At 41.3% G+C, this 13865-nt stretch overlaps 1 protein-coding gene across 2 annotated transcripts in view; it reads left to right on the forward strand.

Annotated features, from left to right (window-relative positions):
- sept12 (septin 12) overlaps positions 1-13865 on the forward strand; it is a 94994-nt gene that overhangs the window by 19544 nt on the left and 61585 nt on the right. The window contains exons 2-3 of one of the 2 annotated variants that reach the window (XM_021325037.2): positions 8987-10264; positions 10373-10474. In XM_021325037.2, the coding sequence (XP_021180712.2) occupies positions 8987-10264; positions 10373-10474 (1380 nt within the window). Of the gene's footprint in view, positions 1-8986; positions 10475-13865 lie in introns of both variants that reach the window. The other variant, XM_021325036.2, reaches the window with a different exon arrangement.

Consider the following 13865-nt stretch of genomic DNA (forward strand, 5'->3'; position numbering starts at 1 on the left):
TGCATCGAATCTTGACAAGTATGGCATAATGTTTGTGCCACTGACTTGAGCGCGCAGCCACCAATCTGAGTGCTCAGTGAGACAGGTATTCAGCATTTAAATATCACACACACTCTCTCAATACATGTCTGGTGTGTGCTCAACTCTGAAAAACTCTTCTCCACCCACTGTCTTCTAGCTAGGTTCCATCTCTGAACGCGCTCGGCTCAGTGCTCTGCTTGCAAATGGTGCAGTCTAATTAATATTTTAGTCTAAATATTTTAGATTAAACAATTTTAGGCTAAAATATTAAACAGTTTATTTATCTTTGTTTCTTCTTAAATCCCACCGTTGTGTTTAGTAATTTCTGCCAAAAGCAGCAGCATTTTGGATGAAAAAGACCTGTTGAGTCTGTGGCTGGATGGTGGGACAGTTTTCGAAGTCGCGAGCGCAGACACGGGGGTGAGCAAGAGGAGAAACAGTCGAGCACACAGCTGGTGTTTCTATACAGCATTGATGAAATAGATTTTTATTTATACTTTAAAAAAAAAATAGTGAACAATACATTTATTATTGATATTATAGATGTTACAACATTAAGTAACCCAAAAAGTCATAATTTATTGCACATTTGTTAAAGAGTAACTACTACTACTACTACTACTACTACTATTACTACTACTACTACTAATAATAATAATAATACATTTTATTTCAGGGCGCCTTTCAAAGAACACAAGGTCACCATACAAAGAGAGAAATAAAACACAATTAAGACAGAAAAAACAAGCAATATCAAAACAAGCAATAAAACTATACAGTGATATCAAAATTATTAAGAATGAAAAGTGGAGGTTATGTTGGATATGCAATTCAGAAGAGGTGTGTCTTAAGTCAACTTTAAAAACAGAAAGTGATTGAAAGTTGCGAAGATCAGGAAGAAGTGAGTTCCAGAGATGGGGAGTAGAGCGGCTTAAGGCCCTGCTTACCGTAGTACTGAAACAGGCAGGAGGGACAATGAGATGGATAGAAGAAAAGGACCTGAGGGAACACAAGTGAAAGAGTTCAGAAAGCTAAGAGGGAGCAAGGTTATGGATGCATTTGAAAGTACAAACCAGAATTCTTAACTGAATACGATAGTGGAAAGGAAGCCAATGAAGCTGCTACAGGGTCAGGTGATGTGATGAAAGGGAGCGTTTCTAGTGATAATCCGAGCTGCTGTATTTTGAAGGAGTTGTAGTTTATGGATAGTTTTATGGGTGAGACCATACAGGAGGGAATTGCAGTAACCAGGACATGGAGCAACTTACTAGACTATTAACAAGAATGGCATCTATGTGGGGGGTGAGGGAAGGATGAAGTCGGTTAATATTTTTGAGATGAAAATAAGTAGTCCGTGTGATATTATTAATATGAGACTGGAAAGAAGGTGTACTAACAAGGACGACACCCAAGCTCTTTATGTGGGAGGATGGGAAAATGAATGAGTTATCAATGTCATCAATAGTAAAACTGTTGACTTTGTTAAGTATAGATTTGGTGGCAATGAGAAGGACTTCAGTTTTATTGTCAGCATAACAATGGAAGCTTATGTTATGTTTTCTGAAAATGTGACCAAGTGGCTGAAATATGCTTTAAAGGTAAACTTGCCTTTCATTACCTTGATGTGTACACCCTTTCATAGAAACAGTATTCCTAGCTGGCCGTGTCCTCCTACAGCGGTATAATGCAACCTGCCACAGAGCAAAAATACTTCAGGAATGGTTTGAGAAGCACAAGGACGAATTTGAGATGTTAAACTGGGCTCCAAATTCTCCAGATCTCAGTACAAACATTTGTGGGATGTGCTAGACCAACAGGTCCAATCAATGGAGGACCCAGCTTGCAGGCTAAACAAATTAAAGGATTTGCTGCTACCTTTTTGTTGCCAGATACTACCGTACACCTTCAGGGATCTTTTGAAATCCATATCTCAATGGGTTACGGCTGTTTTGGCAGAAAACTTGGTGAGACATATCATTTGACAGGAGGTAATTATAGCATGCCTGATGAGTATAGATGGTCTTAGTCGAAAAGTTAGTTCCCCATATAATTCCACTTTATGTAAAACCCAGGACATCATGCAGAAGCTGTGTTAAGACTTCCCACGGTTTGCAGCCAAGGTTGTCTCAAAACAACATTTATGAGTGAACATATTTACCTTGATAGTGTTCTTTGTTAAAACAGTTCACAAGTTACCCTGTTCACTCACTGTAGATCAGAGATGTAGATTTTGATCTTAAAAATAGGACCCACTCTGACACATTCTCTAACTCTTCACCTTACAAGTAAGGAATGCCTGGTATTAGACCAGAAAAATTCCTGCATTTTCTTTAAACAGACTGGGACAGTGTCAGGAGATATGAAATCAAAATCACACAGATGGGTAATGCTCATAGCAGCAGGATTTCTACATACATGCTATAATCTCAAACACAGGCACATTAACTAAAGCGACCTTTTACACTGACCTGTCGGAGGATGGACAAATGCACAGACTGCAGAGTGTGGTTGAATGTGAGCTTTTGGGGTTGAATAATGAAGAGGCAGAGACCTAAAGTTCAGGCTTACACTTTATCAGATGACATATTGTGTAACTGGGTCTGCACATGCAAAAATTAGAGCCGAGCTGAAATGAAGCAGATTACTGTCACAGGTAATTATTTCTGCAGAGTTTGAAAGGGTGCCAGCAATTACCTGACACCAGAACTTCTTATCTTCTGCAAGGAGGGCAGGTCTGTGCTTGTAGCCTCAGTGAACCTAGGTGAGTGCACACATAGACATCCTCAGACTGCCTGGAGCCCACAGAAGCTAAAGGCCAATAGCTGCGCAGCTAGATATGTGATTTAAGGCTCGGCTGCGACCAGTCTTGTTTTTCGTTAGTATATCCCTTGAAAGTACCACATAAACTAACTGCCCCTACTCATAACGTTGCTAACTGTTTGAGAGTACAGCAGCTGCTCAGCTTAGACTATGCACTTTATTACCATTTTGCTTTAAATAGCACAAGAGTTAGGGAGTACGCCCGGTAACCGCCAGGTTGCCTGTTCAATCCCCCCGCTCCAACAGTCTCAGTTGTTGTGTCCTTTACTTCATCTGTATTGCCCGCTGGCAGTGGTCAGAAGGCCCGGTGGTACAAATGTATGGCAGCCTCGCCTCTGTCAGTGTTCCCCAAGGCAGCTGTGGCTACTAACATCCCTCACCATCGTCAGGGTTTTAATGGGTGAATGACTGATTGCAATGTAAAGCGCTTTGGGGTCGCCAGACTTGATAAAGCACTAGTACAAGCCATTTACCATTAAATGGGTAAAATTAGACCTCATTACACATATTGATAAACTTTATTTGCATCGCAAATATGTGTGAGCAAGCTTACACTAAAGCACTAAAATTTTAGAAACAAAATTATACTTTTATAGTCTACTGATAAAAGCTGGTAAAGTACTCCTTTAATAGCAGGTTTTAGCAGCCTTCTTCACCAACGTGTCACTTGCCAGTTCCAGAAGGAGGCCAAGGACACTTTGGTGTGTCCTTTCTCCTCAAGGATGCTTTAAGTCTAAGTCAAAGCATCTTTATTTGCCTCCCTTGGGTGAAAGTTGATTCGAACAGAGGGTTTTACTGCACCAGCGCACATTGCACTCAACCATATATTCACATAGATAAATTAATAAATAAAACCATTCCCTTGGAAAAAGCTGTGATTCATGAAAAAAAAACACCATTCACTAAACAGTTTGTTAAAAAAGGTTAATTGAAGAAGAGTAAAACCATTGCCAAATTTCGTATCCTCCTGTGTGAAATAAAACTAAAGGAACCCACGCTTCTTCTACCCACTTGCATACATTATCACAGACTAAAACTGCTTAATGAAAAATGTATTCTCTGTGTGACTTTTCAGGTTTCCTGGGTGTTTGTTCATTTCACATTAAGCACTCATTAATGAGCTTAACTGATGATGGGATGAACAAATGTTTGTACCAGTTGTGTTTACAGAAGATAACTCAGTTCACACTAAACAGTCTTAAGACCAAGACACACCAGATCCGATTTGGCACCCGAGCAGACGGAAGATTTGGACAAAGTCGTAGCAATTACATCTTGTTGAATGGGGCCAGGCTGACTTTGTGTGATTCTCTGCAACTGGGTCTGCAGAGGTAGGTAGACCCCTGTTCCATCGTTGTCGGAAATACAAATGAATTTGACAGGAAATGCGTCAGACAGGAAGTGAGACATGGTGGCCAAGTAAAACAAAACAATCTCTGAATCACAGTTCAATAAATAATTAATAATAAAAAAATCAACTAAGTATACTTACACATGGTAGGGAGCAGAAGTACAGAAAACAGATAAGAGAGTGAAACCGTGGTCTTTGAGTTTGTTCAAGCAGTAACTGCAGCTTTACATTTACTGCCCAACTTATTTATTCTGGTGGAAATTTCAGTGCATACTGTCAATATCCGATCTCGCTAGTCCAGTGGTTCATAGAGGGACCCTCTACGCAGCCAGTATGTCAGAAAAAAAAGGTGGATCAGAACATGAAGGATCAGACGCAAGCGGTGTATCTTGAGCTTTAGTCTGCAGTGGCTGGTGGATCTAGGCACAAACACTTTCTACTTGTATTTGCCAGCTGATATTATTATCAATGTGAACTCCCAAATATTTGAAGGAGTTAACTTGTTAACCCCGTTGGACCCGATTCTGGCCTGAGCAGAGCCACGGCTATTTTATCACGCTTTAAAAGTAGGTCAGAAACAGTCAAGTTTTACTTTCTTTCCTAAATACCTCTACGGAGGAGGCTTTAATGTTTATAAAACAAGTCCCTATTTTTTCACAAATAATTTTGGTTTTACAACATTTTAAACACTGAATGCCATTTAACTGTCAATCAAACATTCTGACTCTCAGAAAAATACTTTTATGCGCAGACTTGCCTAACTCCCCCTTCCTTCTAAAACTCTCTGGGCTTAAGGGGTTAAAAGCTGGATTTTCATCCATGTATGGCCACTGGGAGGTGATCCCCAACTGACCTTGGGTCCACCAGAAACTTGCCTGGTCTTTCTTTGTTAACTTGGAGTTGGTGAGCATCACACCAATCAACACACCCGTCCACTACCAACGTATTGCTTTTTGAGTTGACTCAGTGCTTAATGGAATAAGAAGGCATTTGCTCCGGGGGATAAGGTGCATAGATAAACATACAGCTGACATAAGTAAGAAATGTAGAAATGCATAATATGGAACAAAACAAATGCAGGTTGTATAGGAATAATAGAAGAATATATGAGAAAAAAACAGATATTCACATGTGCATTATTTAACACTTTGTACAATATTCCGAGGTTTTGTTGCAGAGAATTGCAGAGACATTGCAACTGGAGAGAATATAATCTGCATAAATATGTATATACATATGTTCAGAAGCATTCATATACACATTCCTAAATACACATATACATAACTACATTCATAAACACACACACACACACACACACACACACACACACACACACACACACACACACACACACACACACACACACACACACACACACACACAGTCTGATGTACAAACAATATGTGCAGAGAATTCTTCCACATATTAATATGGCTGAGAGCCAACTCATGGGTGTGTAGAGTGCGACTAAAACGTTGAAGTGATCCAGCCCTAAGGATCATCAGAACTACTAAAAAGTGTTTGATCAGACAGAGTTCAATTTCAGCTGTGACTTGTTGGACGTGAAATAAACATACAATTTATTTAAGAATGAAAAAAGAATGGGTTGACATTCAACTGAATCAATTTGGCTGGATTGAATTAAAAGCAGAGCAAAAATGATTAGAAACCAGTCTTGCATATGCCTGCGGGATTCTCCAAGTGTTTTAAGACCAGGTGCATAATAGTTAAAAGGCCCAGCTCCACTGGCTTGTATTAGTCTCGCACAGCACAGCTCTGCTCACTTTCGTACGGAGCCCCCTACGGGACATGGGGAATTTTTTTTTTAATTTTTGCGTTACCTCGCAAATAAGTGCATGTTTCCGAAAAGTGCATGCCTGCCGAGATATGTATCCCCTGTCACGGGAGCGCGCCTCACTCTGTAAAACTGAATATCGATGAGGAAAACGGATTCAAATTTTACCAAACACTTACTTGTTCTTAAAATAATGATACCAAAACGTTTTAATATACCTCTTGTGGGAAAAAAAGCTGTGGTTGTTTGGCAGGTTCATTTACAAACAATAAACCGTGAGAGCCGACGTGAGTTTTGAAACTGCAAAGGTTTCTCTTAAGCGGAAATTCAAATGTGCATCTAAACAGCACAGCGCACAGACCAGTGTGATGCATTCGCGAGCGTCAGAAAGCTATGGTGCATTCAGGAGCAAAAAACAATTCCCCATGTCCCCTAGAGGGCTCGTACTTTCGAGTGTTTCAGGATTGGCTGCAGGGCGAGGAGAAATTAGAAGGTTTTCCAGAAACACTGAAGAGCCACAACATTAATATTAAAGGAGGAATTAGCTAAATTAAATTATTTTAGATAGAAAGAACTAAAAATATTGATGTGAAGAACTAAAGGTAATAATTTCAGATGGACTATGGTGTGGCGTCACATCGCATCTCTCTATGTTGTTCTCCAATCTCTTGTTTACATTAGCTGGGCCGGCCGTGTGTGCATGTACATGTGCGTACGTGCAGGAATAAGAACGTGAAGAGCTGCCACTCAGGACTCAGCCCCTCCCTGTGGTTATAAAGATCCAATATAAAGCTTTAAATTTTAACCTTGTGAATGAAAATCCCAGGCAAGAGGCTGAGAGGTCCGACATTTGCAAGCTAAACGGCTCCGCCTCTCTGCTCTTTCAACATACAACTTCAAGATAGCAGGGGAGAGCAGCTGTGCCTTATTTTATTATTAATTGTGTGATCCAGATATTTATTCTGGTGGATTACTCCTTAACTATATCCAAGGCAATCTAGCAAACAGGGGGAGTGGGGGTTGACTCACAAAACGGGCGAAGATAATCCAAGCGGGGAGGAGCCGAGCCGGGTGTGAGAAAACGAGGAGGGCTGGTGGAACTGCGCCTAAAATGGCATCACTTTCTATTTATTTCCTTTCATGTGCAAATTGATACTGATCCAGGTGTGGATCCACCTCTATACAAAGCTCATTAAGCAATAGTTTTTCTAATGATTTCATTACACTGGAGTTGAGAGCCACCAGACTAAAATCCTTGTTCACCTGGTTACAAACTTTCTTGGCAACTGGAACAATTACAGATGTTTTTTTAAAAAAAGGTACAAAATAAGGAACAATGGATGGCGTATCCAAGTATCTAATTAAAAAGTAAAAAAAAAGCATGTGATTGGATGACCATACCACAATGGTCGTATCTTTAGCATATGGCTGGATTTTTTGTTTAAAGCTTGCTTGGATGATCATGTTACCATGGGTGCTTGTACTGACTAATTGTTTTTCCCATATTAATTTAATTACGATGATCTGTTTTAAAAGTTGTTTTGCATATTTATCAGCGTTTTACTTAGTAGAGAAATCCAGGTTGAAGTTTACTGTGATAGACTGCCAACTTGTCCAGGGTGTACCCCGCCTCTCGCCCATTGACAGCTGGAGATAGGCACCTGCACCCCTCATGACCCCAAAAAGGGATAGACATGTTAGAAAATGGATGGATGGATGGTTGAGGTTTAGGAAAACTGAGATGGAATTGGTTTCAAAGTCGAATGTCACAGCTGCCGTGTGGGAGCACACTGGATTCAAGCTGAAAGGCCGCGGTGAACCACTTAACCTGTTTGATCCGGAATGTCACATTTGTTGTAGCAGCAGTAGCAACTACATTCAGCAATATGACCAACACGCATCTGAACCTAAAACATAATAATCTAATGCATTTTTCCCATCCTGATGGGGTGTCTCTGTCTTCTCGACAGTCCACAATAACAGGAGCCTTTAATTGCCGAGTAATATATAATTAGGACAGTGCAAATGGTGTGCGCACACAGACAGTGTAGCTTACCGTGACAAGACATCCCAGTTTCCAAGCAAAGTCCCCATTTTGGATGCCCTGTCCTCAGCTAACACTACCCCGGGAAATGTCCCTGACTTCAGGATTTCATGAATAACAACTAAATGTTGTGCGCAACAAAGACTGAGTTTACTGTCACCCCCCCCCCCCCCCCCACAGATATTTAAGATGTCCTTCAGTTCCAGTGTTAAATGATCCTCAGAAATTAAGCAACAATATTATCATTTGTCTCAATAATATGAGGGACAGTTTCTCATCCAGCAAAGCTTGTTATGGTGATAGCCTTAAGTAAAAGTTACTTTAAATACTTTAATCTGAGGCAGTTTAGGCATAAGAATAGAGCAGAGACCCCGTATGCGAAGGCTATAAGTCCTCGACACATCACACTGACTAGTGTCGTGTACGCTCCGTCATCCATTGCAAGATGTGTTGTACGGCAATCCAAACTGGATGCACGTCGAATCTGTTCATGCAGCCAGACAGCTCCGCTGCTCTCCCTCTTTCATTTTTAAATATACCAGATCCGCTTTACACATCCCGTGTCTGAATTCCTGTCTTGCTCATCTGGTCTTTGGAAATGAAGGGGTTTTGCTCCATCATCCATCAAAAATAGTCTCCATCTATAGTTCTCACACAACGAAGGAGGGTTCTCCTTCATGCCGCAGCGCCACCAGTGCAACACATTTTTAGTAAACAAGTAAATAAATATTTGGTAGCTAATAATATGCAGCTAATATGCTAATATGCAGCTGAAATTTCATTTCAATGTAATTTCTTTAATGTTTCTCTTTCTGGGTTTTCCAGTCTCAGTTAAGTTGAAGCTTTTAGAAATATGAAGTTGATTTGAACTGAAGTGGTATCAGATCTGTTTATTACTACTGACCAAAATGAGAGACCATATAATAAGTTGAATATTCCTTGTTTCCATTTGCAGCACTGAAGAGATCATTCGACGATGACAGTGTGGATGACATGACGTCCGTCAACTCAGCTTCCTCTGTTTCCACGCCCATTTCCCCTTCTTCCTCCCATTTCATCCTTAACCACAATAAACCCACTGTGAAACAGGGAGGGGGTGGTCAGTCTCCCGCTCTTGACGTCAGCATCAATAGCATGGGCTTTGCAACTGACTCCCACATATGTCTGAGCTCAAGTCTCAGCCCTGTCCTCAAGACCCGTGCGGTAGGCAGCAGCTTGTCCTTCAACAGAGGAACTATGAACAGGCCAATCATCACCAGCAGTAGCTCCTCTGTGACCAGAGCTGCTTCCTTCCAAAGCAGGTTAAACCCCAACTTTTACTCAACTTTATCAGGGCCTGGCAGTGACAACGACAGCCTTTACAGCTCCACATCCAGCTTGGAATACTCTAGTGGTGGAGGCTATACCATCCCAGCTAATAAGCTGACATCCTATCACAGCCCTCAGCCACAGAGGGAGTACTATGGCTCCAAGCTCAACTGGCCACAACAGCGGGAAGCAAATGTTTTCAAGTCTGAGGTGAACCAAGGGCAAGAGCTGATGCAAGATAATAGAGAGCCTCGTGGGTTAAACCATGGCACCATGTCAATTCTTGACTTCCAATTTCCAGTCGAGGGGAAACTGGGAATTCCAAGAGATGCTGGTGAAGGCAGGTTGTCTCCAGGAATTAAGCCTGTTGATGCTAATTCTAACTGGAATGGTCTGCATAGTGGGAATTCCTTTGAAGAAGGTGGATCAAAAGAGGTTTCCCAACAACGGCTTCGGGCCATCAAGAATCCTCTGTCAAAAGCCAAAGAAACTCCACGTCTTAACAAGTTTCCCCTGGATCTGGACAGCCTTGTAAGCACCATCTCTCCAGCCTCCAGTGCCAAGCCAGAGGCGAGATTGATGAGCCCAAAGGCTTCAAACCGCTCCCTGCAGAGCACAAATGACCATCAGAACTACAACCCAAGCCCTCCGTCTACAGCTGCCAGCCCTTCAGCCTCTCTCAGCAGCCTAGACAGTTCTTCTGACACACCAATCCGACCCTATAACTATCAACGTTCACCCATATCTCCAAGTTCTCCAGTTCCTTCGCACCATCCCATCACTGTTCCAGAGATGGGTTGTTCTCCGGTACCCCTTTCCTCAGCTGAGAACCTTCAGATGGATAATTTCTTACAATCCCAGGTTGTACACATGGTCCCCAATCTCCAAAGCCAATTCAGTTCTTCCAGCACCTATTACTCCAGAGGTATTCAATCTTTGGAAGGTGGTGAATGTAATGAAAAAGATAGTGTGGACCTAATATTACAAAGGATTGCTTTGTTCTCTCTGCCTGCCACAACCAACACCATAACAGGACCTGCAGTCCAAACACCTGCTGGGTTGTCATCAAGGTCTAGCTGTCCCACTGAGACCAGAACCATGACCACAAGAAAGGAGGGGAACAAGAACCATGGAGGTAAGATGTTGTGAAATATACTTAAAGGGTTAACTTTATTTTCAGCAGTTAACAACCAAAATAATTACATAAATTAATTAATCATCCTGGATCATGGTTTTTAAAGGAGCAGTAGGCCAATTTTAATTATTTTAGGTAGAATGAACTAAAAAATAGTGATGCGAAGAGCTAAAGATAATATTTCAGATGGACCGTGGTCTGACGTCACACACCATCTCTCTATGTTGTTCTCCAGTCTCTAGTTTACATAGCCAGGCTGGCCGCGCCTGCATGTATGTGCATGTGAACAGATGCCACTCAGGGCTCAGCCCCTCCCAGCCCTAAAAGGCCAATGTCAGAGCAGCGCAGTATTGGAGTAACATGGCAGAGAGAGCCCTAGCAGATCAAAATGTTCTCTTGGTAACAGCATTATAAAGTTATGAGTTTATATTGTTTATGTTTTCGTTATGAGAAAGGTGAGGCTGTTTTGCTGTGTTTTTGTCCTTTTTCAAATATGTGCATAGAAGGCAGTTGAGGAAGGAAAGGAGAGGCCGGAGATGTGGCTTGTCACAGATGTTGTTCTGGTCTACAGAGAGTGCTCAAGCACCACCTAGTGGTGAAATATCACCTATTGCTCCTTTAAGTGATTCTTTTTGTCCTGGGACATAATGACAGAAAGCAGGAGATACAATCAGAATTTTCATTCGGTCTGACGAACTTTTCTCATGAAGTATACAACTTTAATTGAGCGTTATAGCTGCAAGGCTTTAACTTGTGGTTGAGCCAAAGTATGAATGACAACCAAAAGCCATGATGGATCCTGATGTGGATGTTAAGACTGAAACAAGTGGTGATGAGAATAATGATTGTCTTCATAAACTGGTACAAATATTTATATTCTTTACTGAAGTTTTTTTTTAGTAATTTCTGTGCATGTTCCACTCTTATCAATGCTGTATTCCGCAGATCACCTAAACTATTATGTAAGCAGCTAATAGAGCAGTCATACAGATACATAAAACACTGAACAGTTCACAAAGTGCATAAACAATGCAGAGGACTGCATTGTGATTCGCGCATAACAGAATCACAAGCTACTTTGCAATTTTTTGCTTGGTCACTTGTCACAACACCACTGTCACCAACTGCTTTATGTGCAGCCATGTTGGGGCTACCTGGTTCAGCTGGATCCATTATAGGCCTGTCTGCTTGGTCATAGATTTTGACAGTTCTGAGTTACACTGAATAACTCTAAAATACTTAACATTGATGTTGTCTTGGGAAAAGCCATATAACTACTCACTCAGTGCACGTTTGTGAGTCTTACAAGCAAAATAATAATAATGATAATAATAATAAAATCAGGTTGCCTAGATATAACCTTGGTCACAAGGAAGACGAAACGCCAATATTGTCCTGTAAAAACCTGATTCTGTTTAATCACGTTAACTGACAAATTCTTCAGTTTTTAGTTAATTAAACACATCTTTGTGGATTGCTTGGCTACTTCCCCTCAGGAGGGTCTGAGAAAAGAATTAGAGGATCATAAAAATACAGAATTAGGTGGAAATACATTGTCATACTGGGAACAAAACATAAGTAAAAATTTCCTTGAAATTGTCGTATTTGACCTTGATTTGAGCAGGCAAGTTTAAATGATCTGCCTATGGAATAAGATTTTTGCTCTTGAAGTATGAACAACTCATCTCCATAATCTTATTTCAAATGCAGGATATCTAATTATCTTATTTTTGGGGTAGAATACTCATCTTATTTACCTCAGTGGCACAGCCAGAAATTTCATTTTGGCTGGGCCTAATAAGAAATGGGTATGCCAAATGATTATAGTTGAAAGTAAGTTAATTTGTAAGTTGCATGTTTGTAACTTCACTATGGAGAATATACAGGCTGAGGGGAAGGAGAAAATACCTTCTCTCTCTCAGAGAACATCCTTGAAATTACATTGGAAAAAAATAATCAGGACCCATTATGATTTAGAGCCAAAACTGTGGCAGCCTGTCAAAGATATTTCCGTTTCTGATTGCAACTTCACTAAGTAACATCTGCTGTCGCATCATCAATCCAGACGCCCAGGACACACAAAACGTCTTTTTTAATGAATCTAAAACTTCTGCTATTTTCTTTTCTTTTATTAAACAGTTATAAAAAGAGAAAATACGGTTGGCTGCATGCTTCAAATGCTGCAGTCATTGTTTACATTAGCTTGATCAGTTAACCTTAAGTTACATGAAACGGCATTAATTTGAGATTAATGTTCCCTATTAATGGTGGACTATCGCTTGTAGCGCTATTGGACAATGGTGGAGCTAAACAACAATAAACATTATGTTTAAAACACCGCAGTTATGTTTACTAGGGTAATAGCGAGTCATTAGAGAATCTAATTGTAGCTAAAGTTAGCAGACGTTTGCTGCTCCTTAAAAATACTTTTAAGCACTATTTTGTCATAATGATTGGACTGGAAAACACAAAACTTTATGTCCCATCAATGTATAAAACCTTATGGAGATAATGTTTGTTATAACTATATAACACACCCAAAATACATCAGCAAAGCTTTGTTTCAAGAATGGTAGCGGGATGCTTAGCCCGTTAGCTCCAGGTCTATCTCAGTTAAACCTCAAAACACAGTGATACACATTAAAAAGTAAACCATTTTAAACGTTCCCTGCTTATTTCTCTGCCACTCCTCCGCCTTTGTCAGTTTGGTTGACTTTGGGCCGTCCGGTTGGAAGAAGTTGGACTAGCGTGAAAGCTGATTGTCTGGGCAGCAAACAGGTGGCTAGCTCAGGCGGGGCTGTGAGGTAGTGGCTCCCACTCCTTTATGCGGGTCACTGGCCATAGGAACTTGGCGCTGCGGAGGCCGGAGCCTCTGGATCTCTGCGCAGCAGAGGTGCGGCTAGGTACCGGGTTTGCTTTTCTCCTGCACAGCTTAGGAAAGGTTACAAACCTGTTTCCATGTTTCCGACGCTGGAAAAAGACCTGATGTACTTAGCTTCGATTCTGCCTGCATATGTGGAAGGTCTCTGAACTCCATTCAGACACCGGTTGCTTGTCTCCGGTGTGTGGACCACTGCTCACGAAGGGCCACAAACAAAAGGGAAAATGAGAGGGGCAGAGCCTGGATCGATAGCGGTGGCTCCCCACTGTGAGAGGCGGTCCCCTAATGCCTGTAAAAGATGTAAAGAAATTCTGCCCAGACGTGTCGAGAACAAGCAGAGAGACCCACAAAAACGGGGCTGACAGAACAAAATGATACCATTCACTGCTGGAGCGAGACAAATTGTTTCTGTTCTCTTGGAGTATGTAGTGGCCTTTAAGGCTCCCATCTGCTTGCATGAACAGGAGTCCGTGAACGTCTGTGTGGACTTCAGGCAGGCTCCGCACAGAG

This window comes from Fundulus heteroclitus, chromosome 16 (genome assembly GCF_011125445.2).
Source record: "Fundulus heteroclitus isolate FHET01 chromosome 16, MU-UCD_Fhet_4.1, whole genome shotgun sequence".
Taxonomy (NCBI): Eukaryota; Metazoa; Chordata; class Actinopteri; order Cyprinodontiformes; family Fundulidae; genus Fundulus; species Fundulus heteroclitus.